General features: G+C 47.2%; 2 protein-coding genes across 6 annotated transcripts in view; one reads left to right on the top strand and one right to left on the bottom strand.

The window, feature by feature from the left end:
* Positions 1-825: 825 nt before the first annotated feature.
* On the bottom strand, positions 826-25,651 carry SFXN2 (sideroflexin 2). Of its 5 annotated transcripts, none has more exons than XM_043597392.1 (14): positions 25,544-25,651; positions 25,212-25,295; positions 23,756-23,883; positions 10,457-10,641; positions 10,094-10,282; positions 9,026-9,124; positions 8,206-8,281; positions 7,844-7,929; positions 6,503-6,563; positions 6,070-6,136; positions 5,295-5,344; positions 4,911-4,960; positions 2,816-2,863; positions 826-1,981 (listed from the first exon to the last, which is right to left on the bottom strand). In XM_043597392.1, the coding sequence occupies exons 3-14, from the start codon at positions 23,774-23,776 to the stop codon at positions 1,882-1,884; spliced, it is 1,032 nt and encodes a 343-aa protein (XP_043453327.1). In that variant the 5' UTR covers positions 23,777-23,883; positions 25,212-25,295; positions 25,544-25,651; the 3' UTR covers positions 826-1,881. The 5 variants fall into 5 exon arrangements, with proteins under 5 accessions (XP_043453327.1, XP_043453329.1, XP_043453328.1 ...); XM_043597394.1 differs by having other exon boundaries at positions 10,112-10,282; positions 25,084-25,295; positions 25,544-25,650; XM_043597393.1 differs by lacking the exon at positions 25,212-25,295 and having other exon boundaries at positions 25,544-25,637.
* A 195-nt stretch (positions 25,652-25,846) lies between these two features.
* Positions 25,847-27,717, top strand: part of ARL3 (ADP ribosylation factor like GTPase 3) — a 37,171-nt gene continuing 35,300 nt past the window's right edge. Inside the window, exon 1 of the mRNA XM_043597398.1 lies at positions 25,847-25,984. Coding sequence (XP_043453333.1) covers positions 25,982-25,984 — 3 coding nt within the window. The 5' untranslated portion in view covers positions 25,847-25,981. The remainder of the gene's footprint in view (positions 25,985-27,717) is intronic.

Here is a 27,717-nt window from a genome sequence, read left to right as displayed (position 1 = left end):
GCCTTTTTTTTTTTTTTTACAAAACTAATTTTATTTAAATACTCTCTACCCAACGTGGGGTTTGAACCCACAATCCCAAGATCAAGAGTCCATGCTTTTCCAGCTGAGCCAGCCAGGGGCCTTTTCCTGCCCTTTTTTTCCTTTTTTTTTTTTTTTTTTTTTTACTGGATTATTTGTTTTTGTGTGTGTTGAGTTGTATAAGTTCTTTATGTATTTTGGATAAGAACCCTGTATCAGCTATGTCATCTGCAAATATCTTCTCCCATTCAGTAGCTTGTCTTTTAGTTTTGTTGACTGTTTCTTCGGCTGTGTAGCTTTTTATTTTGGTGTAGTAACAATAGTTTATTTTTGCTTTTGTTTTCCTTGCCTCAAGAGATATATCTGGACCCACAATTTCTATTTTAACAACCCATCCAGGTGACTCTGAAATATATTAAGAACCATTGCTCCAGAGTAGGGGTAACATTTTGTGTACAGGGCCAGAGAGAAAATATTTTAATGCTTTGCATGCCACATACATGGGGGTCTCTGTCATATATTCTTGGCTTTTTCTTTTTTTGCCTTTTAAAATATAATTCCCAGGCACACAAAAACAAGTAGCAGGTGGACTTAGGCCCTTGAGCCACGGTTTGCTGCTCTAGAACAAAGCTCCCATTCTGCAGCGTCCAGCAGATTTTTCCTCTGTAATAAGGGAAATAAACAATCACCTCCAGGCATCAGACAGGTTCCCTTATAGTTGTGATAACCTCTTGCATGCCAAGGTCAAAGTGAGACCAGATCCTGCTTTCCATCCAGGCTTTACTAATTCAGTCTGCATACAGTTCATTACACTCTTTCAAGAAATTTATTTGATTCACAGTGATATCCTTTGAACAGTCAGGAAATTCTACTAGATGAAACTCAGACAGACATTGATCCCTCGTAAGCCACAATGGTCTCCTTCCACCCCCACCCCACCCCGAGCCTGAAAAGTCACCTACAGCAGCCAAGATGGGACGGGCAAATGGCTGCACTTTGCTGTGTGTCCTTTAAGGCTCTTTGGTCCTGGTTGGTTACTTCTCAGAGGTATCCAAATAAAACTTCTCTTTCCTATTCAGAACACACTAGTCTTTAGTGTTTAACCCAATGGGCTGAGAAGGGAGGCAGCTAGGAAAATATACCCATTAAAATGTGCTGTTAATGCCTACATATATTCTTTTTACTCACAGTTAGTGGGCTTATTTTTCAAACACAGAGAAGCAAAATCAGACATGATTTTAGCATTAGGAGATCAAAGTCAGTGTCAATAGACAGGGCTTAAAGCACCATGAAACTTTACTGCCTCATGAAACGGCCTGACTATCTCAAGTTTAGCAGCACTCCCAAAGACGCTTTCTGACCAGGGGACAGTGGGGACGAGAATGAGAAAGAACAGAGAAGAGCCCCACGTTGGCAAAGGCTTCTTCCCCTCCCTTCCTGAGTTGGCTAGAATTGCAAGGGTAAAAAGTTTCATAGCATGAGACAAGATGAGGAGGAAGAGAAGAGGAGTAAGAGCATCTTTTTGTCCCCGGGGCTCTTCCCCAGTCCTGGCTGGAACTAGAATCCCCAAAGTTTCCTAATTTTTCCAAATGGTCTGAGTATCTCCTTCAGGGGGTCTCAGCTCCTGGTCTCCAGGGGATGGTGGTTAAGGGAGGAACAGATAGAAGACTTGGCTTTTGCTCCCCTTGTTCACTTTTATCCTCTGGAGTCCAATAAGCCTGGGTGAAAACACGAGGCTCCCCACCTCCCAAATCCACCCTGGCCTTCAGGCCCTGTGGGCAGAGGAATGAGGGGACAGGTATACAGAGCAGCTGAGGAGCTGGTGAATATGGGCACAGACTGGTCCTTACTGGGGTGGGGCATTTAGAGGCCCTTATTGAAGTAGACATAAGGCACAAGTTCTCCATACTTGGCTCTGATGGCGTCTTGGAGCTCTGGTTCCAGATAAGAAACTGGAAATTCACTGAGAAGACAGAAGGGGATTATGAGCGTGCCAACTGGACAAGCAACAAATTATCGTCAGATAAAGTCCAACTCAAATGCCATCTCTAAGAAGCCCTCCCTGATTTTTCCATCAGAATGAATGGCCTCTATACAACATAATATATTGCTTTTACTTCTACTCGGGCCTGACTTCATTCTCCTTGGTGCCAAACTTCCATCTTCTCTGCAAAATTATAAGCACAAGCACTTCTCCTGTGTGCTTGGAACACAGAAGTCTAGCAGACGACACTAAAATATGAATACCACAGCAGGGGAACCTGGTATCTTCTCGGTATATATCCAAGCTGCACTTGGTCTCCTGGAGCTAATCCTCTCCCCTCCCACAATCTGATGCTTTGTTTCCCCTTTCCATCATCCCTTTTCACATCCCTTCCCTGCCAGGACATGCAAGAGAAATAGAGAGGCCCAAGTCATCCATCCCCTAGCAAACACAAGCCAGAATAAGTACCTGTACCTTTGTTCAATTTCAAGGACCAGATCTAGCCAGGGAGGATGTATCTAATAACCTAACCAGCAGGGACAGAAAGTTTCTTGTTGTTCCCCCACTTCCCTCCAAGGCAGTCCTTGCTCCACTGGGAGGAAGCCACTCATGCCTCCACCCCTTGGAGCTCTGTTTTGGTTTACCATTCCCCCCGGGGCTAAGAGGCCCAGAGTTTAGGCTGATAGGCACTTGTCCTCAGATAAAAATGCTGCCCTTCCTGCCCCTCCTTGTCTCCTTCAGGACAGCAGGCAGGTCAGGGAGAGCAGGGACAGGGCATTCAGTAAAACAAAGCAAGGAACGAAGAGCTGTTACCATTTCTGTGGGAAGAGCCCACAGGCCACTGGCACCATGAAGATGAGGCTGGAAGAAAGGAGAAACAAAGTGTCAGGGGCATCTCCCCACAGGCCTACTCACATCCTATCTCTGAGTCCCCCAAAGGAAGGAGGAGATGCCCACTCACCCAGCCTGCCCTCCCCGCCACCCCATGGCTCCTCTCCCTGCAACTCTTCCCTTGGTCGCTCAGTGCCAGGATATTCATTCTGGGATGGGATGGAATCAGCCTCCCTCCACCTCCCACATCCACCTGTTGTCCAAGCAGATGAAGATAACGAAGGCACTGGGAGTATAACTAGCAGCCTTAAAGACCACAAGCACTGAGCAGTGAGGGTTATGACACCTGAGGTCCTGCCCCCCATAGCCATGAACACCTGGGCTGGTGGAGACCAGAACAAGGCAGCTTCTCAAACTTCACTGTGCGTGCAAGTAACTCGTGGGGCTTGTTAAAAAGCGATCCTGACTCAGGAGGTCTGGGGAAGGGCTTAAGAGCATTTCTAAGGTTCTCAGATGTTTCAGCTCCAGGGTCTTATCTTACAGGACTTGGGAATCTAACAGACCAAGGTTCATATCCCAGCTTTGCTACTTCCTCGCTGTGTCATATTGGGCGAGTTACCCCTGAGCCAGCAGGGGGAAGACAAGGATACCTACTTTGCAGGGCCACCGTGGGGATTAAATGAAAAGTGCACATGTGGCACTCAGCTCGTGGTAACCACTCACTCAGTGGTGACTCAGTAAGCAGAGTCACCTCGGAGACTACCGAGGATCCGACCACAACTCCGGCAATTATGGGCTACAGAGCCTTGGGTCAGTGTCTCCATCTCTCTGAGCCCCGGTTTCTTCATTTGTAAAAGGAGATGACGGCCCTATCTATACTTCTAGGGCGGAGGAGATTCAGCAAAATTATAGATGTGAACCATGAGCACAGCAGGGACACACAGGAAACACTCAGTACGTGTTGGTTATTCCTGTTATTGTCATTAGCCCCATGGCCTTGTAAAGTGTGACTGACACTAGGACACAGCCAGTCAAGGGCAGGCACTGAAGCACCCCGCCATGGCTTGTGTTTTATTTACTTACTTACTTACTTACTTACTTATTTATTTATTTATTTATTTATTTTTGAGAGAGAGAGACAGAGAGCACGAGAGCGCGCGCATGTGCACAAGCAGGGGAGGGGCAGAGAAAGAGGGACACACACAGAATCCGAGCTGTCAGTGCAGAGCCCAGCGCTGGGCTTGAACTCAGGAACTGTGAGATCATAACCTGAGCCAAAGCCAAGATATTTAACCCACTGAGCCACCCAGGCACTCCATTTACTTATTTTTCAAATGTTTGTGTATTTGGGGGGCGGGAGGGAGAGAGTGTGAGTGGGCTAGGACCAGAGAGAGAGGGATTAAGAAAGAATCCCAAGCAGGCTGTGCCGTAATCACAGAGCACAACACAGGGCTCGATCTCGCAAACCAAGAAATCATGACCTGAGTCAAAATCAAGAGACAGACGCTTAACCGACAGAGCCACCCAGGCGCCCATGGTGTTTTCCTTTTGTGCGAGGTTGGGACACGTGACAGCCATAGGCTGTCCCATCACTGTTATGTCTCAGCAGGTCTGTGTATTTACTTAATTGATTTATACTGAGATATAGTTGCCATAGAACACGGTGTCCATGTAAGGTGTAGAGCATGTTGACTTGATACAGTGAGACATTGCAATACGTTTACCACCTCAGCATTAGTGGACACCTCTATCACTGCCACAGAGTTATCATTTCTTTTTTGTAGTGGGACTGGATTGTGGTTTTCCTCTCTTCTCCAGTCTGAAGGTCAGAGGAGGCCCCGGACAGGAGGGCACCCAAGCACTCCGCTCTCCATGCGGATGTGTGCATACAGCCTAGCCAGTCTGATGCCTTCAAGAAAGATGGGGCGAGAGCTCTCTGTGTGGCCCACATACAGAGCTCAGGCACTATGGAAGTCAGGTAAAAGAGAGCACGTTCTCCAACATGGGCGACACAAGAAGACAGTGCTTGGGTGACCCAGCTGCCATAGAACCCACAACGAGAAAACGCGTTACTCACAAGCACCCCGACAGCAGAACTTGCAACGGGGCATGCAGGACCTTGACTTTCTGGACAAAAAAAAAAAGAAAAAGAAAGATCCACGTAAGATTTACAGATCTTAATGTGAACCCCACGCCTGCCCTACCCCTGCTCAGTTAGCCAGAAATCCACAGGCATGAAACGCCTAGCCGTGAAGGAGGGAGAACGGGGTTCCTCTTGCTCTCTACGGACAAGGCCAAGCAACCAGCTACGGCATCTAAAGCGGGCAGCCAGCGGGGACTGGTATGGGCCCTCCCTGAAGGAGGTAAGGCCAGCAGCTAGAGGGAAGGACGAGGATCAGGTGCTCCTAAGTATGGCTGGGGGGCTCTGGGCAGAGAAGATGCAAAAGGGAACCCCACTCACCTTCATGAAACGCAGCTTCTCCAGCCTTTCCATGATGACTGGCAGCAAGACTGCAAGAGACCAGGGAGAATCTCGGGGGAAGGCCGTTAAGACTCTCTCCAAGATCCCTTCCCAAAGTCAGGTGATTCTCTCCACCTCCCCTGACGTTCCTGAAAATACTTCAAGACTGTGTAGGTGCAGCCACCCCCAAGCTGTCCCCTAAGTCCTAGGAGAAGGGTGCTTCCCAAACTTCTCCACTTGCACACCTGTGACAGGACATGTACTGCAGGCCCCAAGCGTCCTTCTCAAAACTTAAATCTTTGAAGGCTCACGCAAACAAATCTCCTATCCTACTCTGTAACATGCCTCTGCTAAAAGCAAAACCAGGGCAAGGGATTTATTTTCTTTACCACTGTCTTCCTGGCACCCCACACTGTGCCCAACACATTGAAGGTACTTAAGGAATATCTGTGGAATGAAAAGAACTTTCTTCCCCACATCTCTGACTGACTGATGTTCTGGAAACTACAGTGTGGTCTCCCGTGGGCTTCTGCACTCCAGCACTATGTAGGAGTAAGGTATACAGCATGTGGATCTGGTAGGTGTATACAATGTAATATGGTCCCCAGCATAGCCTCAGTTGCAATTTCTACCACATCACAGAATTACCATTTGTTTTTTGAGAAGCATGGCTATAGAAGCTGGGGCCCCACCTCCCACCCAAAAGCTGAGTGTGGTTGAGGCCTCCATCACGTGTTCCAGGGTCCCCCAGGACAGGAGGACTTCTTTATCTTACTCATGCCAGGGGCTGCCATGGTGATCCGAGAAATGACCACTTGGGTGATGCCTATGGCCGCAGCTCTCTGAGGGCAGAAAAGAGCAAGTTGTCAGGCATGACCTCATCCAGTATCCGTGGGCTGCACCAGCAGGCTGGGTCAAGGGTCAGGATCAGGTCTGAGTTGGTAAAGGGGAAGGGATGGATCTGTCAGGGGCTGTATCCTCACCCAACCCTCTCTCGCCTAGCTAGACTTTTATGGCTTCAGGACCAGAAATGATGGAGAAAGGACATGACAAGCTTGTTCTGAACAAGAAATGTACGGAAATCAAGGGGAAGGAGGACGGAGTCAGGGGGACCCTGCAACAGAACCCGGGCCAGCTCTGACCACTAACAACAAAACAGGGTATAAGAGAATTCCCTCCTCCCACTCCAAAGGGATGCCTCTGCTCACCCGGGAATGACCAATCTCATTGTGATTTCCGTCCTTCACGCAGATGCCCTGGATGAGTTCCCTAAACACAGACAGGAGCTGCTGAACGTGGGAAGGGTATGCTGGAAGCTTGCCAGCAATGTGACACAGCAGGTAACCAAGGCCAGCACACTCCAGCTCCAGGAAGCCACCTCCTACAGTCTGGCCCTTTGATCTTCCTTCTGTATTCCAGTGAGCGACATCTTGGAAGTGATCTAGGGCAGTGGCTAAGAGAGCTAGGCTGGGGCTCAGACTGCCTAGGTTGGATCCTGAAAATGCTGAGTAAGTCTTTGATCTTGAGCAGGTTCCCAAATCCTTCTAAAGACTCAGTTATCCTCATCTGCAAAATGGGGATAATCATGGCACTCGCTTCATAGGAATGGTGAGGATTAAATGGGACCAATGCCTGCAAAGTACTTAATCCGGCGCCTGACAGAGTGACTGCTCCATAAATAGTGGCTGCACTGGCTATTATTCTCTGGCCAGTTCTCGACAGCACTCGACCCCAGACCAGATAGGTGGCTGGGGCTCATTCATTTGTTGGGAAGGAGCACCTGGATAGAGGAGGGAAAGAGAGGAACAATGTGTATGCATGACTCTTCCCGTCGTGGACTCTTTCCACAAGCGCTATTGTGCTGAATTCCCGCTTGCCAGCAGTCCCAAGAAAACAGGGCTATTGGAGACTGGTGATGGTGATGAAGGCCGTGACGGTAACAGCAGCAATAATTGCTAACACTTAGGTAGCACTTGATCCCTTCCAAGAGCTACTGTGAGTGCTTTATGTATATTACATCATTAAGTTTTACAACAGAGGAACATCTATGCTTTCTCGAGTCAGAAAACAAGAACTACAAGACACACGGATTTCTCCTTTAACCTTTCCTGCTGCGAAGCTTAGAGCCCGGTGCCTGGAAGACATCTGTCTACTCCTCTGGCTTCTTTCAAAGCTTCTTGGCTCTGTTCTATCTTTGGACGCCTCGCTTTGCTACATTTCGTTCTGTAAGCAATGCCCAGGGCTTTGGAAGTGGGCAGAGATCACAACTTAAATTGCAGTTGCAGTTGAAAGGACACGATCTCGTACAAACCTCCAGAGTCCACCCTACCCCCGCCCTCATCCCACACGATCCAAAAAATGACTCCCACAACATTCAACACAGACTAAACCTAAGTCACCTGCCACTCCTGTGGCCATCACTGTTGGAGCAGCCCGGCAGCCCTCCCCACACCCACCTCAGCCCCCAAAGCCACCCACTGCCTTGGTTTCCTGCCCTGGCCCCACTAACCTTAGGGTTTGTAGGGAGGCAAAGGAAGCCCCATACTCACTGCTGTCGCATCATTGGGATGTTGACACAGTTAGCAGCAGCCACAGCGGCAAAGGGCACCCAGCGGCCCACCAGGGGTGGAGCTCTCTGTTGGGGGAAAGGAACAATAAGGACTATAAACCAAGAAATGAGACCTTGCTTCTGCCACTCATCCAGAACATTTGGTCTAGGAACCCAAATTCCCTCAAAGACCCAAGAAAGACCAACCTGGGGATAGCTCGGCTACCTCTCCCACTAGTTGGCTTTGCTCTGGGCCATACCCCACTCACCCAGACAAGGGTAGTGCCAGGCCTGGGCAAAATTTTCCCTAGGACTTTGCTGCCCCCTAGTGGCCACCATGCCCACAGCCGCCCCAGACCGTACCTTTGTCAACATGTTCATGCCCACAGCAGTGGCCACCGCGGTGGTTGTGGCTGTGATGTAGGAAAGGGCCATCTGCCTAGTGGAGGAAAGACACGCTTGGGAGTGGGGAGCCCTGCTGGCTGAGGGCAAGACCAAGACTTCATTGAGAAAGTCTGGACACGAGGCTTCATGCCTGAGAAGCTCATGTGAACTATCCCCCATCCTGTCTTATGACACGCCCCCCTAAACACACACAACGCTCCAGCCCCCTGGGCCACCTCCAGTACTTTAAGCAAAGAGCAAACTCATTTCTGCTTCAGAACCCTTGCATGCTGTCGCTCCCTATATGGGGAATTCTTCTGTCGGCTCCACGTTGCTAAATCCTTATCCTTCAGAAATCCGCAGAAATACGGTCTCCACAGAAAACACTTCCCCCAACCAGCCCATCTACACAGATGCCCCTCTGCTGTTTGTTACCTTGTCACCTGTTTATTTCCTTAATGGCAGCAGTTACAATCTAAGATTATCGTGCTTGCTTCCTTACAAGTCCTTAAATTCCATAAGAACAGGGACCTTAGAACCATGCCTGGCACTTAACACCTACCCCAGAAATATTTGAGAATGAATGAATGAATGAACTTTGAACTAGTCTAGGAAGATACTCTCCTAGTCAGCCTCAGAAAATACTTGCAAACCGTAAAAAGAGGGACTTGGTCACCTGCCCAGAATAAGCCCCGCCTGAAGACGATAGCCCGAGAACCCTTTAGACGGGCTGTTCCCCTAACAAGGACAGCTACCTGCTCCTGACCCACGTGGACAGCCTGGGGTTCAAGTCTCCTACCTGACCGATGTAGGGGAAGCTGCATTCCTGTTGGTATAGTTGACTAAGGCATTGAAGGACTGGTTCACCCACTGCCAGAAGATCACAGCCGGCATCGTCCTACCATAAGGAAGGCCCAGAGACGCAGAGGGGAGTCAATGCAAGGCTTGGTGTACAATCCAGATCACCTGCTGTTCCCCAAACTTCCCATGCTGTTTCATGCACCTGGGCTTTTGCACAGGCTGGTCCCTCTGCCTGGAACACACACACACACACACACACACACACACACACACACACACACCCCTTTCATACATGGCTAAATCTTGCTTTGTTGAGACATCACTTCTTCAAAACCTTCCTGACCCTTCCCCGGCCCTTCCTGGAACAATGAGTCATTCTATGCTCCCCGTTCTCACAACCCCATGCTCTCCCCACAACCTACCTATTAGCAAGCTGACCTGTAACTGTTTACTTGTTGGTTTCCTCAACAAAACTGGAGAAGCTCTTTAAGGACAGGAGCTAAAGTTTTTATATGCCTAACACCTGGCCCAAGGCCTGGCTCGGGCCCAGCCCAAGGCCTGGCTGGACAAATGGATGCATGGGGGAGAAGGGGCAGAAAGAAGAGGGGAAAGGAGAGGAGTAAAATATCCAGCAGCTACAGAGAAAGTTTATTCTCTCCTATAGGTCTTCCTAATTTTGGGGGCGGGGAGGAGGGGCGGGGGGGGTCACCTTCCTATATTTTTTACTGGGACATTACGTTATAAAAATACGTTAGTACTTCATTGTTGAATAAGTACTTTCTAAAGAGGGAAGCAGGATGGCTGATTCGTTGAGAGTTCTAGAGAGGCACCCGTATTTCCTGGCTGTGTGTGGACTTGGACAAGTTACATCACCTCTCTAGAATCTCCGTTCTTCCTCTATACAGCACCTCTCTGTAGGGCTGATGAGAAGATTAAGTGAGGTAACATACGCAAAGAATTTCACACAGTGCCTGGTATTTGGTAAGGGGTCAATAAAGATGGCTGTGATTGTCATCATAATATGGCTCCCTGCCTAGCAGATCCAAGTGGCCACACTGCCCACCACCTTGCTCCCAGGTTCCACCTGTAGAACTGGAGCATGAAGCCCGTGATGATCATGCCACCAGGGACCTGGAAGGACATCCGCCCGATGACATTCATCTTGTCCCCGGTGTCAGGATGGAAGGCTGAGTCGTACAGCTTCTTGGCATACAGCAGCTGCTCCACTTGGGTGCCTGGGGGCACAACACCCATCCTGCCACCCAAGGATAATGGACACAGTTACCTCCCAGGCCCCTTGCCCCAGGTCATCCTGCTCCCCCCTTCCTGAGAGCTCTGCCTATTCCCATATCTTTAGTTTCCACCTTCTCCACAGGGATCCATCAGTGTTGCCCCAGTGCCTCCAGCCCCCTCCCCCCTAGCTGCTCACCTGCTCTTCTCCACCGTCACCTTGGCCCAGTCCAGCTCCCGCTCTGGTACCAGGACAGTGCGAGGGTCTGTGATATTGAAGAAGTGCTTCACCCGCCCCAGGAAAGTGCACTGGTCCCAACGGGGAGCATCAATGTTAAAGCCAGACAGATCAGCCTCCATCTTGTTCACACACAAAACTGGGGACTTAAGGAACAGAGAGGGGAAATGAGGATTGTCCCCCAAACTACAGTCTGCCCCGGAGGCCCTGAACACCTCCCGCAGTTGTAGAATGCCTGCTTTCACCCACCACTAGCATCGTTTGACTAAGTTTGGGCAGGCCCCAGTGAATGGTCCCAGACTGAGAAACTGACACTAACATGTGTTTCCTGAGTGCCTGCTGGTAGCCAGCCCTGTGCTTGACCATACTGTGGGAGACACTGGAAAAAAGGGCAACACCGTGCCTATCCTTGGGGAGCTGAGTGTTACTGGGGAACAAGAGCCCACCCATGAACAGGATATAATATATATGCAACAGTACGTACAGGAGATGAGAGAAAGCAGAGATGGGGGAGCAAAGTAAGAAAAGGGGGCTTCCCAGAAGAGCTGGAACGTGCACCCCAGAAGACAGATTGATCTGGGGTGCCTGGATGGCTCAGTTGGTTAAGCATCCGACTTCGGCTCAGGTGATGATCTTGTGGTTCGTGAGTTTGAGCTCCGCGTAGGGCTCTGTGCTGATGGCTCAGAGCCTGGAGCCTGTTTCAGATTCTGTGTCTCCCTCTCTCTCTGCCCTCACCTGCTGGCGCTCTCTTTTTCTCTCTCAAAAATAAATAAAAGCATTAAAATTTTAAAGAAGAAGAAGAAGAAGAAGAAGAAGAAGAAGAAGAAGAAGAAGAAGAAGAGGAGGATAGATTGATCTGAAAGAGGCCAAAAGCATGGATCACATTCAAGGTAGAAACAGACAAAGGTGAAAATGAACATGTGGCATGATCACTCTCATCACTTCTGTGTACGTGTGTGGTGCATGCTGGTCCTGTGAGAGGTCTCAGGCCATGGCTCTGACTGAGGTAATGCACCTGCCCTCAAGGAGTTACAGAATGGGAGGTAAAAGACAAGTAAAGCCACAAGGACAGCAGTGTGAACAATGCTGTGGACACGGAGGGCAATGGAAAACCCGAGAAGAGGCATCTAAAATTGAGACGACCTTATCTCCCAGTTTTCCTGGGATTATTGTCCTGGGGAAATTGTTAATAGCATCCCCTTCCACTCTCAAAAGTGTCCTGTTTGGGGTAGTAAATTATATGATCACTTTATCTAAAATGGACGAGGGATAGGGCGCCTGTGTGGCTCAGTCGGTTAAGGTCCAACTCTTGGGTTTCCACTCAGGTCACGATCTCGTGGTTCTTGAGTTCAAGCTCCACATCAGGCTCTGCACTGACATTTCAGAGCCTGCTTGGGATTCTCTCTCTTTCCCTCTCTCTGCTTCTCCCCCACTTGCACTCTCTCTCTCTCAAAATGAATAAATAAACTTTAAAACACAAATAAAACAGATGAGGGATTCTGAACATGCTTTGCAAAAACAAGAAATAATGTTTTGAAGGATGGGTAGAAGATAGATAGAGGAGAGGTGTCCCAGACAAAAAGAACAGCCAGCGTTGACCGCACACAGGGCATGTGGGGACCAGATGATATTTATCACAGCTAACACTTACTGAACTTTGACTCTATGCTAGACACTTTGCTTGGTGCTTACATGCATTTTCTGAATTTATCTTCACAATAACCCTATAAAATAAATACCCTTTAATCTAACCCCATGGTAAGGATGAGAAAACTAGGGCACAGATAAGCAACTTTACCAAGTCACACAAGTATTAGCCAGTGGCAGAGCCAGGATTTTAACTCAGCCTGATTTACTTTAGAACTCTGCTTCGGATTCTGTGTCTCCCTCTCTCCCTGCCCCTCCCTGACTTGCGCGCACGCATATGCCCTCTCTCTCTTTCTCAAAAATAAAAATTTAAAAAACGTTAAAGTTGTTTTAAAAAAAAGGAATTCAGGGGCGCCTGGGTGGCGCAGTCGGTTAAGCGTCCGACTTCAGCCAGGTCATGATCTCGCGGTCCGTGAGTTCGAGCCCCGCGTCGGGCTCTGGGCTGATGGCTCGGAGCCTGGAGCCTGTTTCCGGTTCTGTGTCTCCCGCTCTCTCTGCCCCTCCCCCGTTCATGCTCTGTCTCTCTCTGTCCCAAAAATAAATAAAAATGTTGAAAAAAAATTTTTTAAAAAAAGGAATTTATTTTTTTTAATTTATTTATTTTTTTTTTAATTTTTTTTTTTCAACGTTTATTTATTTTTGGGACAGAGAGAGACAGAGCATGAATGGGGGAGGGGCAGAGAGAGAGGGAGACACAGAATCGGAAACAGGCTCCAGGCTCTGAGCCATCAGCCCAGAGCCCGACGCGGGGCTCGAACTCCCGGACCGCGAGATCGTGACCTGGCTGAAGTCGGACGCTTAACCGACTGCGCCACCCAGGCGCCCCAAAAAAAAGGAATTTAAAAAACTATCACCGATATGCTAAGGGCTCCAATGGGAAAGTAGACAACATGCAAAGAACAGATGGACAATGTAAGCAAAGGAATGGAAACTCTAAGAAAGAATCAAAAGGAAATGTTACAAATCAGAATCCAAAGCGGGCTCCAGGCTCCAAACTGTCAGCACAGAGTCCAAAGCAGGGCTTGAACTCACGAATCACGAGATCATGATCTGAACCAAAGTCAGATGCTTAACTGATTGAGCCACCCAGGCGCCCCACCTTTTTATTTTTAAAAGATTTTGTGATCTCCACACCCAACGTGGGGCTCAAACTCACAACCCTGAGATCAAGAGTTGCATGGTCTACCAACGAAGCAAGCCAAGCACCCCATTTAATATGGTGAGTGTCAAACTCCTTTTATTTTTAATATACTTTTTAATTTATGTATTTATTTTGAGAAAGAGAGCATATGGGAGGGGCAGAGAGAAAAACAACCCTAAGCATGCTCTGTGCTGTCAGTGCGGAGCCTGACGCAGGGCTCAAACTCACGAACCATGAGATCATGACCTGAGTCAAAATCAAGAATTGGATGCTTAACCAACTGAGCGAAGGGGCCCCCGCCCCTCTTTTTTTTAAAAAAGTAGGCTCCATGCCCAACGTGGGGTTTGAACTCATGACTGGGAGATTGAGAGTCACATGCTCTACTGACTGTACTAGCCAGGCACCCCTGAGAATTCCTTTCACAAGCTCATTGGTACCTTGGACATGGCCAAGGAAAGAATCAATGAGCTTAAATATGTGTCAGTAGAAAACTCCCCAACTGAAAAGTAGAGAAAAAGTAAAATGAAAAAACCAGAATAGAAAATCCAAGAACCCTGGGGCAATTACATAAGGTGTAACATACATGTAATGGGAATGCAGAAGATGAAGAGGGGAGGAAACAGAAGAAATATCTGCAGCCAATAATGACTGAGAATTTTCCAAAATGAATGACAGACATCAAACCACAAGTCCAAGAGGCTCAGAAAACAGCAAGAAGGATAACTACCAAAAAATCTACACCTAAGGGTGCTTGGCTGGCTCAGTCAATGGAGCATATGACTCTTGATTTCGGGGTGGTGGGTTCAAGCCCCACATTGGGTGTAGATTACTTAGAAATAAGTCTTTTTAAAAAATCTAGGGGCACCTGGGTGGCTCAGTCAGTTGAGTGTCTGACTTCAGCTCAGATCATGATCTCACAGTTCATGAGTTCGAGCCCCGTGTTGGGCTCTGTGCTGACAGCTCAGAGCCTGGAGCCTGCTTCAGATTCTGTGCGTCCCCGTCTCTCAGCCCCTCCCCTGCTCATGCTCACGCTCTGTCTGTCTCTCAATAATAAATAAACGTTAAAAAAAATAAGATTAAAAAAAATCTTAGGGGCGCCTGGGTGGCGCAGTCGGTTAAGTGTCCGACTTCAGCCAGGTCACGATCTCGCGATCCGTGAGTTCGAGCCCCGCGTCGGGCTCTGGGCTAATGGCTCAGAGCCTGGAGCCTGTTTCCGATTCTGTGTCTCCCTCTCTCTCTGCCCCTCCCCCGTTCATGCTCTGTCTCTCTCTGTCCCAAAAATAAATAAACGTTGAAAAAAAAATTTTTTTGGGGGGGCGCCTGGGTGGCGCAGTTGGTTAAGCGTCCGACTTCAGCCAGGTCGCGATCTCGCGGTCCGTGAGTTCAAGCCCCGCGTCGGGCTCTGGGCTGATGGCTCAGAGCCTGGAGCCTGTTTCTGATTCTGTGTCTCCCTCTCTCTCTGCCCCTCCCCCGTTCATGCTCTGTCTCTCTCTGTCCCAAAAATAAATAAAAAACGTTGAAAAAAAAATTTTTTTTTTTTTAATTTTTTTTAATTAAAAAAAAAAAAAAATCTAGGTGAGCCTGGGTGGCTCAGTCACTTAGGCGTCTGACTCTGGATTTCAGCTTAGGTGATGAACTCAAAGTTCGCGGAGTTTGAGCCCTACATCAGCCTCTGCACTGAAAGCAGAGAGCGTGCTTGGGACTCTCTCTCTCTCTCTCTCTCTCTCTTTCTCTCTCTCTGTCCTTCCCCCTTCTCTCTCTCTCCCTCCCTCTCAAAAATAAATAAACTTTGAAGAAAAAAAAAAAAAACTACACCTAGATAGGAATACAAACTGTTATAGCCACTATGGAAAACAGTATGGAAGTTCCTCAAAAAATTAAAAATAGAATTACCATATGACCCAGAAATTCCACTACTGGGTATTTACCCAGAGAATATGAAAACACTAATTTGAGAAGATACGTGCACCTCTATGTTTATTACAGCATTATTTACAATAGCCAAATTATGGAAGCAGCCCAAGTATCCATGGATAGATGAATGGATAAAAAAAAAAGATGTGGTATATGTGTACAATGGAATATTACTCAGCCATAAAAAAAAATGAAATCTTGACATTTGCAACAACATGGATGGACCTACAGAGTATTATGCTAAGTGAAATAAGTCGGAGAAAAACAAATAGCATACATCTCTGCTTATATGTGGAATTCAAAAACAAAACAAATGAACAAAGAAAAAAGACAACAGAAAAACAGACTCTTAACTATAGAGAACAAACTGATGATTACCAGAGCAGAGGTGGGTGGAAGAATGGATGGAACAGGTAAGTGGATTAAGAGTACACTTACCATGGGGCACCTGCGTGGCTCAGTTGGTTAAGTGGCCGACTCTTGATTTCGGCTTAGGTCGCGATCTCACAGTCATGAGTTCAAGCCCCTAATTGGGCTTTGCACTCACAGTGTGGAGCCTGCTTCAGATCCTCTGTCTCCCTCTTTCTGCCTCTACCCTGCTCATGCTCACTCACTCTCTCTCTCCCAAAAATAAACATTAAAAAAAGTACACTTATGATGAGTACTGAGTAATATACAGAACTAAATAAATTACTACATTGTACACCTGAAACTAATATAACACTACATGTTAACTATACTCGGATTAAAATTTAAAAAAAAAAAAAACTACACCTAGTCACATTATATTTCAAATTGCAGAAAATCAAGACAAAGAAAGTCAAGGAAGAAGTCTGAGGTAGGGAAAAGAAAACACCTTACCTACAGAAGAACAAAGAACTATATTGGATTTCTCCTCAGGTACCACGCAAGCAAGGAAAGTAGAGTGAAATATTTAAAGCACTGAAAGAAAAAAAACCCCACCAACCTGGAATTCTACACCAGCAAAATTATCCTTTAAAGTGAAGGAGAGGGGTGCCTGGGTGGCGCAGTCGGTTAAGCGTCCGACTTCAGCCAGGTCACGATCTCGCGGTCTGTGAGTTCGAGCCCCGCGTCGGGCTCTGGGCTGATGGCTCAGAGCCTGGAGCCTGTTTCCGATTCTGTGTCTCCCTCTCTCTCTGCCCCTCCCCCATTCATGCTCTGTCTCTCTCTGTCTCAAAAATAAATAAAAAAAACGTTAAAAAAAAAATTTTTTTTTTAAAAATTAAAAAAAAAATAAATAAATAAAGTGAAGGAGAAATATGGGCTTTCCCAGAAAACAAAATTGAGGGAATTTATCACCAATAGACCTGCCTTGCGAGGTATGAGAAGTTCTTCAGAGAGAGAAAAAAATGATACAGGTCATAAATTCAGACCTACATAAAGGAGTGTCAGAAGGAATAAATGAAGGCAAAATAAATTTTTTTCTTTTTTTTTGTTTTAAGTAATATCTACACCCGATGTGGGGCTCAAACTTATAACCCTGCGATCCAGAGTCACATGCTCTACCAGCTAAGCCAGCCAGGCACCCCTTTATTTTTCTTATTCTACTTGTTAACAGTAAACAGATAACAGTTTGTTCAAAATAAGAGCAGCAACAATGTATTCGATGATTACAGCTTATGGATACTCCACATGAATAACAGCAGTGCTGTAACAGAAGGCAGTAGCTAGGAATACTTGCGTAAGTTACTGGCACTACGCTCGAGGCGGTTTAGTGTTATTTGAAAGTGGACTCGGATTAGCTGTAAATGTACGTGGCAAACTCTAGGGAACCACTAACACTTTTTTTTCAAAGGAAGTAAAATTGATACGCTAAGACAGGAAAGAAAATGACGTTATATAAAAAAGCTAAGGCTTGTAGGGCACCTCGCTGGCTCAGTTGGTAGAATGTGTGACTCTTGATTCTCAAGGTTGTGAGTTCAAGCCCCACATTGGGTGTAGAGATGACCTAAAAATAAAATATCTTTTTAAAGTTTATTTATTTGGGGCGCCTGGGTGGCGCAGTCGGTTAAGCGTCCGACTTCAGCTAGGTCACGATCTTGCGGTCCGTGAGTTCGAGCCCCGCATCGGGCTCTGGGCTGATGGCTCAGAGCCTGGAGCCTGTTTCCGATTCTGTGTCTCCCTCTCTCTCTGCCCCTCCCCCGTTCATGCTCTGTCTCTCTCTGTCCCAAAAATAAATAAACGTTAAAAAAAAAAATTTTAAGTTTATTTATTTATTTTAAGGGAGAGAGATAAAGAAAGGGAGAGAGCGCATGAGTGAGGGAGAGGCAGAGAGAGAGGGAGAGACAGAATCCCAAGCAGGCTCCACACCATCAGCACGGAGCCCAAAGCAGGGCTCCAACCCATGAATTGTTGAGATTATGACCTGAGCCGAGATCAAGAGTAGGATGCTTAACCTGCTGAGCCATCCAGGCATCCCAAAAATAAAATCTTTTTTCTTTTTTTAAAAACAGCTTTTGAATTTTTGCCTGAGAAATTTCAGGAAGCCATTACAAGATTTTAAGCAGAGTGACAAGATCAGATGTGTCATTTAGAAAGATAACCCTGTTCCCCACCTGTATTCTGTCTCTCTCTGTCTCTCAAAAATAAATAAATGTTAAAAACAAAATTAGGGGCGCCTGGGTGGCTCAGTCGGTTAAGCATCCGACTTTAGCTCAGGTCATGATCTCACGGTTCACGGGCTCAAGCCCCACATCAGGTTCTGCGCTGACAGCTCGGACCCTGGACCCTGCTTTGGATTCTGTGTCTCCTTCTCTCTCTGCCCCTCCCCCGCTTGTGCGCTCTCAAAAATAAATAAATGTTAAAAGAAAAGAAAGAAAACTCTGGGCAATGACATGAAAATAAACTCAGTGTGGTAGGACTTCACAGGATACAAAGAGACCAGCTGGAAGGGAACTTCAATGATCCAGGCAAGAAGACGTGGAGTTCATATGAAACCAGATGCACAGGAACAGAGAGGAGGGACCAAAAGGACAGAAACTGTTAAAGCAGCAGAAGCTTGGGATTTGCTGAATGACTGGCTACAGGAGAAATAGTCTATTAGTCAGGGTTCGAGCACAGGTGCAGAATCAATAGGATACATATATCCTTTATATATACTCACCTAATATTGATAAATATATAAAAATGGGTTTAGTATGAGGAATTAGAAAACTGGCTTATGTAATTGTGGGAATTCTGCTAGGCAAGCCTAAAGCCAGCAGCTGCAAGCAGTTACCAAGGGATGATCCTGGGAGGGAAGGAGAGCAATGAAGGCCCAGCTATGGCAGCAGTTTGTGACCCCAGGGGATGCCTAGCCCTCTTTTAAAGGGATTCCATCTGATTAAATCAGGCCACCCAGGATAATCTCCCTTTAGATTAACTCAAAGCTAACCAATTAGGACTTTAATTACATTTGCAAAATCCCTTCACCACAGCACCCAAATTCATGTTTGATCGAATTACTGGGAGGTGTGTGCGCTACAAAATAGCTGTTTCTCCCTCCCAGCTCACAAAAAACTGGAAGCATACCAGAGAGGGGGACTGGGGGGTGGGGGGTGGGGAGGGTGTTTGACCTAGATAAATTGACACATCACAAGTATCCAGAGTGATATACAGGATTTCTGATTTGGACCATAATGTGACGAGACAAAGAATATAGAAAAACAGTCTTTAAGAGAAAACAGGGAGAGGCGCCTGGGTGGCTCAGTCCGTTAAGCAACCGACGTCAGCTCAGGTCATGATCTCATAGCTCATGGGTTCGAGCCCCGTGTCAGGCTCTGTGCTGACAGCTTGGAGCCTGGAGCCTGCTTTGGATTCCATGTCTCCCTCTCTGCCCCTCCCCTGCTCATGCTCTGTCTCAAAAATAAATAAAAACATTAAAAAAAAAATTTTTTAAAAGACAAAACAGGTAGTTGGATTTTCCATGTGTTGAGTTCCAAGTACCAGGAGACTTTCTTAAATGCAGTAGGCTGCCACCTGTCTCAGGTCCTTTACAAATGCCATTCCCTGTCCAGAATACTCTTCCTTCCCCTCTTCACTAATACCTACCCATCCTTTTTTTTTGTTTTTTAAAGGAATAATTTTCAGATTTAACTCTCTATCTTCTACAACTAGGTCTTTTATTTTTCCTTGAAAAACACACCTTGGGGCGCCTGGGTGGCTCAGTCGGTTAAGTGTCTGACTTCAGCTCAGGTCATGATCTCACAGTTTGTGAGTTCGAGCCCCACATTGGGCTCCACGCTGACAGTGCAGAGCCTGCTTGGGATTCTCTCTCTCCCTCTCTCTGCCTCTGCCCCTGTCCCTCCCTCCCTCTCTCTCAAAATAAATAAACTTAGAAAAAAAGAAAAACATCACCTTAACTGAGGATTTTCTATACATGTCACATAACAAGTTCATAGGCACAGTTTGAGCAAGATTTAAAGTCATCTCGAGTTATACATTCACCAAACTCCAAAAGCACTCACAAAATTAAGCAAACAAAGCCAGTATTGACAGTATTAGGGAAAGGAAACATATTGCTGATGGAAGCCATAGGACTAGTTAAAAATAAATGTTTTATATTAAGTAGAGGTAAAACAAAAGAAGAATTCTACCCAAGACTCCCACCCCAGTAAAGACCCATGCACCCCTATAGCTTCCAGGGAAGGCACAGCAGAGCCAGCTCAGAATAAATAGCAGCTTGAGGGCCCCTGGGTGGCTTGGTCAGTTAAGCGTCCGATTTCGGCTCAGGTCATGATCTCACGGCCCGTGAGTTCGAGCCCGGCGTCAGGCTCTGTGCTGACAGCTCAGAGCCTGGAGCCTGTTTCAGATTCTGTGTCTCCCTCTCTCTCTGCTCCTCCCCTGTTCATGCTCTGTCTCTCTCTGTCTCGAAAATAAATAAACGTTAAAAAAAATTTAAAAAAAAAAAAAAAGAATAAATAGCAGCTTGAAAAGCAGATGTATTAGCACATAACTTCAAGGGTCCACCCTCTCCCTCAAAAAGTAGCCTTTTGCTCTCCAGGACAGTCCAGAGTTACTTGCAAGGAAGCACCTACTCATCCTTTAGATCTTGGCTTAAACCTTTCCTCAGAGAATCCTTTGAAGGACCCTTACCACTTCTATCCTGGCAACTAGATGAGGTGTTCTGTGTAAGCCCTCTTGGCTCTGTGCTCTTTCTTCAGAGCCATACCAGTTTGCCTTTTTTTTTTTTTTAATTTTTTTTTCAACGTTTATTTATTTTTGGGACAGAGAGAGACAGAGCATGAACGGGGGAGGGGCAGAGAGAGAGGGAGACACAGAATCGGAAACAGGCTCCAGGCTCTGAGCCATCAGCCCAGAGCATGACGCGGGGCTCGAACTCACAGACCGCGAGATCGTGACCTGGCTGAAGTCGGACGCTCAACCGACTGCGCCACCCAGGCGCCCCACCAGTTTGCCTTAACACTCTGTGGTTTCAGTTTTAAAATTTTTTTTAAGTTTATTTATTTGGGGGGTGGGGCAGAAAGAGAGGAGAGGGAGAGGGAGAGGGAGAAGGAGAGGGAGAGAGAGAGACAGAGAGAGAGACACACACACAGAGAGAGAGAGAGACAGACAGACAGACAGACAGACAGAGAGAATCCCAAGCAGGCTCTGGGCTATCAGTGCAGAGCCGGACTCGGGGCATGGGGCTCCAACTCCCTAACCGTGAGATCATGACCTGAGCCAAAATCAAGAGTCAGACACTTAACCAAATGAGCCACCCAGGCGTCCCTCTGTGTTATTAATTAATGCCTACCTTCCCCTCTAGGCCATAAGCTCCTTGGAGCCAGGGATTATGTCCATTTTGCTCACTCTGCTACCCTAGCGCCTAGTTCAAGAATTCAAGTAAATACTGAATAAAAGGTCAAGTTTCTCAGCAATTGGGTATTAAGGCTTTAAAGAAAGTACGGAGGTCTGAATTAGCAGTAAAACAATGAGAGGCGCCTGGATGGCTCAGTCAGTTAAGTGTCCAACTCCAGCTCAGGTCATGATCTCACAGCTCGTGAGTTCAAGCCCCGAGTTGGGCTCCGTGCTGACAGCTCAGGGCCTGGGGCCTGCTCCAGATTCTGCGTCTCCCTCTCTCTTTGCCCCTCCCCTGCTCATGCTCTGTCTCTCCGTCTGTCTGTCTCTCTCTCTGTCTCAAAAATAAATAAACATTAAAAAAAAAAAAAAGTAAAGTGATGAGTTAGCAGCATCGAGGCAGTTTAAGATGAAGTTTTCCAGTGAGAATGCACAGAACGGGAAGGATAAAGTGCTGAGGACATGCCTTGAAAACCACTACATTTAAGAGGCAAGCCAAAAAAAGGAAGCCCAAATAGATGAGAAAGAACATCCAGAGAGGTAGGAGGCCCGAGGAGCCAACAAATGCAATAAAGGGAGAGATGGCCAATGTTTAGATTTTTGTGTTGGGGTGGGAGAGACTTCACCAAGTTGACATGCTGGGGGTGAGTCGTTTCCTGGAAGAAAGGAGCCAGGAGAGAAGGGGAGACCTAACATGGAGTTTCCATGGTATCCTCACCTGGCCCTGAGGCCACCACTCACCTCTGGAGAAGTGAGAAGCCAGCCAGCCAGTGTCCACTGCCAGACTCCTACCTCTCACACTCCGCCACAAAGCCCAAGGGAAAGTTCTGGGCTTTGCCCTCTGTGGAAAGGCTGACTTGGCCTCCTGCAGGTTGGTTCAAAGACCAAAGGTATTTCATGCAGTCAGAACTGAACCCAGGAATGCTAGAGAGGCAAGAGTTTACTTTTCCTGACCCTACAGGGGGCTAAAAGGAGTGGCCAGCAGATCACACACTGCCTTGGCTTACAGAGCCCCGTGCTGCAGCCCCACTCCCCTGCTGGAGACAGCCCAAAAGAACAACATGCTACGCTTCCTTCTTCACACACCACACACACACACACACACACACACACACACACACACGCACACACACACAGCCTGTCCTCGGACATCTCTCTCCATCCTCAACCCAACACTGGAAAGTCCTCTGCCTTTCATAACGGAAGTACTTCTATCATGAAGGGGTAATCATTTGCTATTATTCAAGAAAATTTGCCCTCATTACTGAGGTCAGAATAGGAGTTGCTCAGCCCCTGTATTACACAAAATGTAAGGAAACACACACACACACACACACACACACACACACACACACACACACACCTAAATTCTATGTCTAAAACACTTACCCCGGGGCACGTGGGTGGCTCAATCAGTTAAGCATCCGACTCTTGATTTCAGCTCAGGTCATGATCTCACAGTTCGTGGGATCAAGCCCTGCATCAGGCTCTGCAATGATAGCGTGGAGCCTGCTTGGGATTCTCTCTCCCTCTCAAAAAAGAATAAACATTAAAAAATAATAATAAATAAAACATTTCCCAAATATCTGCTGCCTGCCCCCCAATGGGCACAGGTCCAGGACTCCTTCAGGGCATACTCAAACCCTTCTGTCATATACTCTCACAGCATCCTATCTTCATTTGCAATATGCTTGGCTTTGTAATCATCACTTTCTTATCATGTACAGTAATTTGTGTAAAGTTAGCCTCCCCTGGCAGATTGTAAGGTTCATATGTAGCTCTCGTGGGACCTCTAAAAATATTTACTGCCTGCCTGAAATGCATTTCAGCTTATTCCCGGGCTCTCTAGGCATCAAGGACATCACTCTTTCAAGTCAAACTCAGAACCTGTCTTGGTTACAGAATTAAGAGCAGGCTTTCTGTCACAAAGCTGCTGATGGCCTACCCCTCCTACATGGAAGGGGTACATGGTCCCTAGGTTTGCTCTAACGGTTATTCTCCCTCTTCCTACATGAGCTGCATCTAGTATTCCCTAAAGAAGTCGTAATCATGTCCAGGGTGGCCCCAATTCTTTTTTTTTTTTTTTAACGTTTATTTATTTTTGAGACAGAGAGAGACAGAGCATGAATGGGGGAGGGGCAGAGAGAGAGGGAGACACAGAACCGGAAGCAGGCTCTGGGCTCTGAGCCATCAGCCCAGAGCCCGATGCGGGGCTCGAACTCTCAGACTGCGAGATCATGACCTGAGCTGAAGTCGGATGCTTAACCAACTGAGCCACGCAGGCACCCCCAGGGTGGCCCCAATTCTGAAGGAATATGGTTCTACTACTGGGAACAAGAGGGGAACTGGAAATCAAACAGGTGACTGACTGATAAGTCCCTTTCCTTTGAGGATTGGAGAATGTCACAGCTCAAATACGTAAGGGATCCAAGGTCTCAGATTACAGAAGAGGAAACTGATGCTTAGAAAGGTTCCCATCAATTGAACCAGCAGGGTAAACATCTGTGGTACACACAGCCTATACTAACCACAGCAACAGTGGTCAACAGCTTCCATCCTGTTCATTCATCCAACTATCTGACAATAGCTAGGGCCTACTTTCCCAAGGTGACAAGGCTTAGGGTCAGTTAGATTGGTCCTCTCCATACTACAGGGAGAGAGAGAGAGAGAGAGAGGGGGGGGGGGGGAAGGAAGGGAGAAAGAAGGAAGGAGAGAGAGAAAAAAAGAGAGAAAAGAGGAAAAATGAAACAACTTATTACCTCTCCTGAAGTAATGCTCATCCTTCTTATAGAGACTTGATTTTCAGGGTGCCTGTCTGGCTCAGTTGGTAGAGCATGCGACTCTTGATGTTGGGTTCCTGAGTTCAAGCCCCACGTTACAGATACAGCTTACGTTAAAAAAAAAAAAAAAAAAAAGAGTTGATTTTCTCTGGCAAACGTATCACAGCTCAGAGAACAGGCTTCCAAACTCCCTCTAGGTATCTTCTTGCAAGTGGAGAAAGGACTCAAGATTGCCTGTTTGTATCCCACGTAGGAAGAAAAACAAAACATAATCACTGGTACTTGCAACAGTGGAAGATCAAGGCAGCCAAAGACTCAAGATCAAACACAAAGACCACTTGAGATGGGGGGGGATGGTGCCAAGGCTGCCTAGAGAAAGTTGGAAGAATGAGGCTAATAATTACACAAGCAAGCCCAGGTACACTGCTGTGACCCCAAGAAGACCATAATGTTAGACAGCAGACAATTCAGAAAGAGAAGTCTGCCCTGACTTTTTCACAAAAGAAACAACAGGCTAGAGATGGGTAGATGGTAGGAGTGCAGGTTCTGAATTAGCCATTCATCTTGCACCTATTTAATCAAGGTTCTGAACTGAGTTTTCTCTCCAAGGATCTGAAGCAAGTATGCAGCCAGCAGACGTTTAAAAACACACTTTAGTTGAATGCATAAACAGCTAAGGACCATTCAGGGGAAATCTGCCTTCATTCCAGTGATCTTAACTAGATTGGAAAGCCTGCTTATAGGAAGAGGGGCAAAGCCCAAAAACCTAGATGGAACAATAATAGCTAAGACCTATGTAGCACTTCCTATGTGCCAGGCAGTATTTTATGTACTTGATACATAATAATTCACATAATCCTCACAAGAAACCAGTGAGGGAGGCAAGAGGTACACACACGACTGCAAAACGTCCAGGTTTGTCATTAGTCGCAACACTTTATCAACTCAAAAAAAGTTCTGGGTTCACATCACAAATATAAGTCGTTCTTTTCCACCTGCCTGTACAATACAATAGTGTTAAAGTCATTTCCTCAAAGAGTCAGAACTGAGTTCAAGTCCCGACTCTATATAGCTTAAAACAACCAATTTCTAGGGCCGTGAGAATGAAATGAAATCTTATGTGAAAAGCATTCCACTAGGAAGGATGTAATTTCCATGAAGGCAGATTTCGTCCCCTGCTGTGTCGCCAGAGTCTAGAACAGGACCTGGTACATATGAGATTAATTCCTCTTTCTGACGTCAGCATGGGGAAGGGGTGGGAGGTAGCACCTCTCAACCCACCCAGAATCCCTTTCGCTCTTGCTTGCCTGTAAGTGCAGGCCCGTTTTTTGCCTCCTCCAGGACTGCAAACGGTGTACCGCCTGGTCCAACGCTGCTTAGCAAAACCTGGCCATTCCAAAACGCCTTTCTTTCACCCCTGCTGCCATCGGCTCACCTCAGCGTTCAGGGCCAATCCCCAGGCTGTCTCTTGCCCTCCGACAGGCAGCCTCCCACCACCGGGACTCCTCCATCCTGGACCCTAACACAGGTGTGGAGAAAGATGCATATCCCATAATGCCCCCACCCCTCAGCTATGGAGCTGGGGTCCACAGGGAGAGGCCCCTGAGCAGCCCCAAGCTACTATTCGCGCCACGTGGCTTCGGCAGGTGGAATCCCAGCTTCGGCAGTAGCCCCTCCCGAGCAGTCAGGACAGAAATCCAAGCTCCCTCCCGGGATGTTGGGTCTAAAGGAAGGTATGGTAGGCGGCCTCCTCCCAAGACCCCTTACCTGGCCCCGAAAAGAATGCACTGAGACAACTGCCAACAGAAGAACCCTGCGTTAGAAGCCTGGCCAGTACTAACCTGCTGCCCAGGCCCGGAACCGCCCCTCATCCCGCCCCCGCCCCTCTCCTTTCCGACCAATCACAGGCCGGGCAGCGCCCACTAGCCACGTGGGCAAGCTTTAACCATTCCCCGGGTCTCCATCAGCGGGCCGCTGCCTCCCGTGGACCCAGCAGCCCGCCTGCGCAGTGGGCGGGCACTTTGGCACGCTTGCGCACTTTAGGGAAAGCGGAGCTGGACCACGCCCCGTACGACTGCTTTGCTCCTCCGCTGTGCGTGCGAGGGACGTCGGGGGCGGTGCCGCAGCAGTTGCCCCTGGTAACGGGGGAGGCCGGAGGAGGAGGAGGAGGCGGAGGAGGAGGAGGAGGAGGGATTCGGCGGGAGGATGGTGAGTGTGGGGGCCCGGGCCCCTCCAGAGCTGACCGGTCACCCCTCTCCAGTCCTCAGGCCCAGGTCGGGGCACTACGTTTAAAGCCAAGGAGGGAACGGGACGGCGCTCAGCCTGCTTTCTGGGTCCTGGATTGGTTTCGGGGGGCAGCGGGGAGCCCCGACGGTGGGCCCTTGGAAGGAGACCTGGGCCTGGGGAGGAAGGCGAGGTTTGCAGCCGGTCTGAAGCTAAGGGACGGGGCTGGAAGGGTGTGTGGCTATCCCGGTACAGAGCCGGGTTTCCATCATTACTAAGGAGATGAGGGCGGATCCGAGTAACTGCGGATAGCAGCCTCCGCAAGCAGGCTTCGCTCTTCCTAGGGATTCGACTTGCCCGCGCCTCTTGGTCCGCCGGGGCCCAGCCAGAAGCCGGGAGAAGGGCCAGAGCTACTGCCTTTGAGGTCGCCCTGGCGGTACCAGGAGAGATGGTAGCCTAGCTCTCCTCTTCCTCGAGATGTGCGGGCCTCTGGGGGGAGGGGTGTAAATCCCAGGACACAAAGAGGTACCGCTTGGTAGGGATGCCTGGTGGATTTTACGTGGTCCTGGTGGCTGCGTGGCGGGCGCACTTCTGCAGGAACGAGTTATTTACTTGCTGAGGGTTCCGTAAAGGCTATTTGTTGGTGATGACCGATTTTCCTGTGAATTCTTAATCCATATTGATGGAGGCAAATTTGCTGCCCGGTCCTTAGTATTTCATTTCAAACCTGTTGCAACGTTTTTCATATGACCACACCAGAACCAAAGATCTTAGTCTCATCTTGGGATCCCCAAACTAAAAAGAATGGGAAATTAAAACTGGAGTGGGTGTCAATTGGCTTTTCCCTGTCAGACCTAATTAAAGTTTTCTCTAATTGTGAATTATGATGTGTGACAGATTGGACCGTTGACGCGCTCGCTGTTCCTTTTTTATTTCTGTGTGGTTAGATGGAGGGTATTAAAATGGAACTGAGTAGTTTTAGAGCAAGTCAAAGCAAAATTGACTTTGAAGCACTTAGAATAGGTTCGTTGGCTTACCAACTGAACAGAGCCTGGCACTCAAACTTATAGTTACTTGTCTTTTTGACTTTTAAAAATATTGATCCACGTTCATTAATTTATGAAGAAAAAACTAGATGTCTGCAAGGAAAAAAATGCATGCACCTTTGGTCAGATTATCCAATGAGTAAATTCTTATAGGAAAAAAATTGATTTTACATTGTCAGATTGTTTTTAAAAAGTAGAATTTTTTGATCTGAAGTTGCCAATCACATTTCACACTTGCTATACTGCAGTTTTATTAACCCCAGGCTAAACAGATTTTTACATGTTTTCTTATTATTAATCATTTATACATGAGCTGTCCCTTTAAAGGCTAAGTTTTTCTCAACAAATGAATACAAATATAAATATTTACACAGAAAATAACTAGAATTGGAATGAAAAAGTCAGGCCAAACCAACAGAGAATGAGATGTCATCATGAGAAATGCATGAGAGTTGGCTAACTTTTCCCAGTTTATCAATTAAGTGGACTGTGTAATTTCATGATTGTTTAATTTATAATTACAGGACACAATAAATTAACCACTGCTCATGTTTCCAGGTGCAAATTGACAGTGTGACAACACTATTGTGTACAACTGTTGCGTTCATTGATCAAGACAGACTTTGTTTTTCTTTTTCTTTTTTCCTAAATTGAACAATATGAAATTAGGGC

Source organism: Prionailurus bengalensis, chromosome D2, assembly GCF_016509475.1.
Source record: "Prionailurus bengalensis isolate Pbe53 chromosome D2, Fcat_Pben_1.1_paternal_pri, whole genome shotgun sequence".
In the NCBI taxonomy this organism is placed as follows: Eukaryota; Metazoa; Chordata; class Mammalia; order Carnivora; family Felidae; genus Prionailurus; species Prionailurus bengalensis.
Note: the sequence above shows the minus strand (reverse complement) of the source record. Positions and strands in the feature narration are given on the sequence as shown.